The 6,741-nt window shown below is 35.8% G+C and overlaps 1 protein-coding gene across 4 annotated transcripts in view; it reads right to left on the bottom strand.

Moving 5' to 3' along the window:
* Window positions 1-270: 270 nt before the first annotated feature.
* gpatch2 (G patch domain containing 2) overlaps window positions 271-6,741 on the bottom strand; it is a 342,724-nt gene continuing 336,253 nt past the window's right edge. For 3 of the 4 annotated variants that reach the window (XM_085981062.1, XM_085981060.1, XM_085981063.1), the window contains one exon: window positions 271-3,482. In XM_085981062.1, the coding sequence (XP_085837188.1) occupies window positions 3,313-3,482 (170 nt within the window). In that variant the 3' untranslated portion in view covers window positions 271-3,312. The remainder of the gene's footprint in view (window positions 3,483-6,741) is intronic. The other variant, XM_085981067.1, reaches the window with a different exon arrangement.

Here is a 6,741-nt window from a genome sequence, read left to right as displayed (position 1 = left end):
CCCAGTTCAACACCGGCATCTCCACATCAATGTTTTTTAAACCAGTGCAAAAGATCGCGGAAATTCGATTTGCGCTGGACGTAATTTGCGCTTGAAACTTGATCTTTTGCTTTGGTTTGGCCAATTTTGAGTGAATTGCACTGAAAAATACAGCAGAACCTAGTGGAAACTCCAGACCGATATGTTTTGTAATGTGCTAGGAAATGTATGATACAAAAAAGTACAAAGAATGGGAAGTCTAATTTATAAATGGGAATAATCACACAAATGGGGGGTGGGATGTTCATTTATTTACCTGTTTGCAAAATGCCAGATAAGAGCTACTCCATCTCACAGGTTATTTATACAGAGTTAAACTGTTGGGTGTTCTAAAAAAACAATAAGTCTAGGAACAGTTGTATTCTCAAACAATTCATACAGATAAATAATACTGGTTCTTAACATTGTTAAGTGAACATGGTATACAGTATTACCATATTGTAGAAATTTGGGGGTTTACACATCAGACTGTCTGCAGTAGGTACATTAAAACTAAGAAAAAGCACAAAATACACAAAGTATAAAAGATAAATCAGCTTACATCCCATTGTGATATTCAATTGTAATTGTTGTTGGAACCTGAAGAAATAGCACAATGTGGGAGCATTTCCCATTATGAGAGAAAACACCTGGATCTTCATTCTTGATTTTGACTGCTAAAAGACACTATCAGAATTATCAGACTGAACAATAAACCCAAAGCTGCATGATTACAAGTTTTCTCTCCAAAATATTGTTACTAAGAAAATGAGATTTGCTTTTTGAGGGCAGGTGACAGGTAAACTGGAATTTTGACCAGTTGCTGTCTTTCTTGTTCAAAATATGCTTTAACATTTGAAAAACAGAAAAAAAATAATTGCCCATTATACAGTTTAATCAACATATAGCTATCCTGATATGGGCAAATTACCCCAATCATCCTTCCACATAATAGTTATTAGCATAGTGCTGTTTGTATATATTGGTTTTAAGCAGTTTTTGTCCATTCAGATCTATTGCACACAATAATGCTCCAATATTATGTCATTTCATTTCTGTACATTAGAATTGCTTGTGATTTACTCCATTACTTCTCACAGAAAACAAAATGACTGCCTCTGAAGCAATAACAATATGCCTATAATTGGGCTCATTTAAAATGGAGGGCAGGTTTTCCTTTATCTTTCATATCGCATGTTTCAGCCCAATGACCTAGTAGCTCCAGTTTGTTTTAAGATATGTCATGAAGCAGAGTTGCCCAATTAAGGTATTTGACACAGACGAGCCTGCTCTGTTCTTACGTTAGCACACTGTGGAATGTAAAGTAATAAAAGTCACCCTTCAAACTGCACACTTTAAGGGAGGTAACAGTGGCTTTTCCCTATCTGGCCCATTAAAGGACTTTAATATACTTAGGCTGATTACTAATTATAAAAGTATCAAACCACCAACAGCATAGTGCAATTTATGTACAAGTTGGCAGAATTAAACAAAGGTCAAAACTTCCAAATGAATTAAACTAGCCCATGAGTAAAATAGAAAAAAGACAAAGTAAAAAAAAAAATCCTCAGCCCCTTACAGAGCAGCTTTTCCAACTGAGTTTAAATTAGTTTTACTTGTCAAATTAAGAAAAGTGAATTCCACTTAAATTAACCACTATTAAGTAAATCCCAATCCCCTTGTAAATTTCTATTTATACTTATGAGCTCAGAAATACCTATAATTCACTATTTTTTCCTGATCATACTCTTTTTGCTCAGAATACATACTGATCTTAGCATTGTAATCTTTTTACTATCACACAACATTTTATATAGCTGCTGTTGTCTTGACTTGCCACAAAAATTACATAAATTATAACACATTTTTCTTGCTGTTAAAAAGTACATCTTAAACTGAATGCAGAATACATTTCAGGGAAATATTAGGGCACCTTAGCTGTTATATTGAGATATGTGTTAGTATTGTGGCCTCTACATTACAACAAAAATGACAAGATAGTACTACAAAGTCTATGAAAGAAATATTACTGTAGATCAGACATTTACAACTCTGTTTTATGTTTAATAAAACTGAATTTGTTTTGTTAATTTCATGTCATTTAGGATATTATATGAGGTAATTTCTTACAAACTAGTACAAATTAATGGATGGATTAGCTAAATCAAGTGATCGGATTAGTGAGAGAGCAGCCAATAAATCGGCTATATTTCTAAAATGCATGGAGCAGTTCAGAAACAGTACTGTGTAAGGGTTTTAAAACCTTGATGCAATCTGAGAACAAATCTAAAACCAGTTCTATTTACTAGAATTTAGTACATTAAACTGATTAAAGCACAAGGTACTGCCAAGTTCAGTAATCAGCTGTCTGCCAGCTTTCTTTTTGCAGAATGAAACACTAGAGTGCTCATTATAATCACAACAATGATCACTGTACAGTCCAATATGGCAGAGCAACTGGGACCTTACTAAAGTAGGTCATTATAATACATGGTTTCTTTTTGATGTGTGTAAAAGTTGTAGAAAGACATAATGTTCAATAAAAAAATGATACATAGAAACCAACTGGAATCTAAGTAAATTGTGTGCAGCAAATAGTATATTTAGCACTTCAGGATCTATTCAAGGATATTTGGTTTGTCATGCTAATAAAATCCTTTCATTCCTGGACAATGTGCATAACCTTGTTAGACATTAAAGAAATACAACGTTGAATTTAAAGTAAATTTACTTCAACAAAAACAAAAAAGGCTTCCAGATATTATGCGACCACTGAAAACTGTTTGAGCTGTTTGGGCAGGTTGCATATTCTCTGAGTTGCTTCTTGCAACAGTGTTATCACTTTTCTGAATATCTATCTCAGCATCTTTTCAATAGAAGCACAGCAGTGGTAATATAATGACAAACTTGCAAATCATAGAGATATTCATATTATGGGAATTGGAAGAGTCACACCACTGCCATATTTCACAATAAATTCACATCTGCAGCCTCAGCCAACTTGCAGACACCACACTTTGGATGGAATGGAATTATTGCCTGCAAAGACCTTTGGACTTGTGTATCAGTGTACAGCAATTAAATTCACTTCCTGATATCTGGAACCCTCCATAACAATTAATACAGTAAATCAACGTTGACACCTACTCAGAAATAAGCATGTGTGTTGAATTCAAAACACAATTAAGGATCATTTTATACAGAAGCTATTTTGTGGCCACATATACCAATGTCTTCCCAGTCTTCTGAGTAAAGGCTGGTGAAGTTGTTTCCATCGAGTCGAACATCTGCCTGTCAGCAAAAGCCAAGTCCGACCCCTTTTGGTCGCCGTAAAGCTCTAACGGGCTCAGCGATCCCTTTGCCGTCTGGTCCGAGGCCGGTGCCAGGAATCCAGCCCATACTTTGCAGCATCCGACTGCCAATGTTGGTTTCTGGGATGGGGTGGGCATTTTCACCTACAAACACTAGGATTAAGATATACGGAGATTTAATCAGCATAGCCACGTGGAAAAGAGCAGGATAATCTGAATTAGAGTCTAAAACCTCTAATTCTCTTAATTTATCTGATGAATTGCTAGAACAGTCTGTCTCGTCACATGATGACCTCATGGATATCCCGCACAGGTTCACAGAATGATGGTTATGTTTCCCAATGTTTAAAAACTGATATAGAATTGGGAATGGATGAATGCAATGTCAATCCTCACTCTGCTGACTTCCCAATCTCAACTGCACTCTTCTCACAAGGGGAAAGGAAAAGCTGAAGGATGCCATTGCCAATCTACCAGCATCTAAAAGGAGTCAGAAGAGCGGCACTGGAACGGAAAAAAGACTTGCATTTCTCTAGCGCCTTTCATGACCTCAGGATGTCCAAAAGCGATTTACAGCCAATTAAGTATTTTTGAATTGCTGTCTCTGTTGTAATGTAGGAAACAGACACCAAAGGAAATGGGGAGAAGACTGGGATTCATTCCCACAGTGGAACAAAATAGGAGAGGAACACTCTTTTAAAAAAAACCATAGGTTTGGAGATAATAAAGAGAATATGTATTAGAAGTAATTAACAATTTGCACTTCATCAACATTTTTCTTTATCAAAATTTTATATATAAAATGCTAAAAAAATTCTAAGTGACTATCAATTTTAATGAAACAGTAGTTAAAAGGAGATAATGGGAATTAACAAATGGCTAATTTTATGCAGCAAATTCTTTTGTAATTTACATTGTTCCAAATAACCTTTTACAGAAAATTTAGATTCTGTTCATCCAAAAAGTGGTGCTTTCTGATACAGAAAATGCGTAGTAAAAGATTCAAAAGACAAAATGTAAGCCATATTCCCTAGCACAAATATTTTCTAACTCCTTCATTCCTCCTTCTCCTATTGAATCTTATTTACTCGCATCCAGCCTCAGTTGTGTTCAACAGGAAGGGACAGTTGCTGCACAAGAATACTTGCCAGAATTTCCTTTGCTGCGGTTGGATGCTTCATTACTGGGGGTAGTCGCAGCACAATCTGACCAATTGATGAAACTTCTCACCAATGTAACTCATAGCTTAGAGTGTGATGCAGATACGAGGTTTGAATCTGTAACTACAAGGCTTTGAAGCAGGCAACACAGCGTGTACTTTTCTAGGTATATTCTATCCGTGCATTTCTAAAATCAATTTCTAAGCAGTAGTGGTAGTAAACCTTCAAATAACAAACAACCTTACAGCATAGTACTGCAGCACTAAATGCCACAACTGCCAGAACATTGTGAAATATTAACAGTAAAACAAAATCTATTTGAAAAGTAAGAGTTATGCAATATTTCAATTACATTTTACCAATTTATTTGAAAGGCTGCATATTTGCTCAAAATTAAACCAGGCCTATGTATAAGCCGTCTGTTTAAAAATACACCAAAACACAACCATTTAGCTATGTTTTCCAGACAACCACAGTTCATTTTTTTCTCCATCAGACTATAAACTGAATGCCAGATCATAGGTCTACAGCTGCCAGAAGCTAGACATCTGCTTAATCACTCTCTGATGTTATAACAGCTTAATGCATGGATGAAACACAGTTATTATACAATATCCTATCAGACGGAAAATTATTCTAATGGTTTTGTTTTTATCTCTGTCACAGTTACTACCATGAAAACCTGTTTCAGGTAAACCAGTGTAGCTATACTGGCCCTTCTATTATCAAAAAGGCCGATACAATTTCTGGCAATGTTTTACAAAAATCTGTGACTGTATGATGGAAATATGTGCTGTCAAGGTTTTATATTGAATAAATACAAACTAGCCTTTAACCAAACCTCACCTTTAGGACAACTAGATATATTAAAATGCAAGTAAAAGGCTTAGATATCAAGTATAAATGACATACTGTATTGATTTTCACTGAGCATTTCATCATGGATTTCCTTACAAGGCAGAAGAGTAAATTCCCAGACAATCCATTTGAAAGTAAAATACTGGCCATTCAACAAGCACTCTAGCTTCTAGGCAATAGGGGAAAATAAATGTCTATACAATGTGTACATGTACACCAGATCCCTCATGCTCAGCAGTTGCAAAGCAAATGACGTTAGCTGTTCCTTCAGAAATGAAGCTTTATAAATGTGAAGTAGATGGATAGTGAAAAAATACCACATATGCTCTTCACACATATGTATGTGATATATTCTACTTAATGTAGAATTGGTTGAATGATTTTCCATATGTTGGTTTAAATATCAGTATTAATCAATGTTAAATAATGATTTGAATAATAATAGATACCTTTATAGATGGATCCAATCAAGAACTTCTCCCCACTTTCAATATCATTCCTTGCTTGTTGGTTTGCTTGGCTTCCAGTCTTATCAAAATGTTCTTAAAATGCAACAAAATTCACCACTGCATAGCAATGGAATTATGCTACAGGTTTATGAAATGTGGATACATTACACTTTAATTAAAATGAATAGCCTAGTAGTGAAGTCATAGATGGTGCAACATAGGTATATGTCCAATTTCCCCAGTCTAGATTGCCCTTTAGCAGGATATGAAAGCTAAATATTTCTGTTTGGAGAGAGATGGAAAAATTGTTAAGCCATTACATAAGGAGGTAGATTTTAACTAAGCTGCTCGCAGGCCCCTACACTGCACATAGGGCATACAGACCCCGAGTTACTTACCTGCAGCTTTCAGAAGAGCAGTGCATCAGGAGATTGCATTTCTCCAGACAAGCGACTACAGATCTGTGCAGCCTCTTACAAGAAGACCTAATTTGTAGATGATGCCCTCTTGTTCTGGATGCGCCCACCAGAGAAAATAGTTTCTCTGAATCTACCCAATCAAATCTCTTTATCATTTTAAATACCTCAATCAGATAATCCCTCAACTGTCTAAATTTAAGGGAATACAAGTCAAATAATTTGATCTTTTAAAATCTGGTATCATTCCAATATCTTTCCTGAGGATTAGAGCCCAAATATGAAAGCAGTACTCCAGATGAAGTCTGACCAAGGCTCAGTACAACTAAAGCATCACTTCTTCACACCTAACCATCAAAATTGGTTGGGGCTTCTGCTCACGTTCTTGGGCCCCACCCACTGGCCAGCCAAAGTCAAAATCCACCCCATGGACTCCTCTTTTTCTGCCTCCCAATGTCTTTCCCAAAAGTGGCATTGGCAAAGGGTTTGTGAATTATAGAATCATAGAAATTTATGGCACAGAAGGAGG

This window comes from Somniosus microcephalus, chromosome 3 (assembly GCF_052327205.1).
Source record: "Somniosus microcephalus isolate GS21.2 chromosome 3, FLI_Smic_1.0, whole genome shotgun sequence".
Classification (NCBI taxonomy): Eukaryota; Metazoa; Chordata; class Chondrichthyes; order Squaliformes; family Somniosidae; genus Somniosus; species Somniosus microcephalus.
The sequence above is the reverse complement of the archived record's forward strand: the minus strand, read 5'-3'. Positions and strand labels throughout refer to the sequence as shown.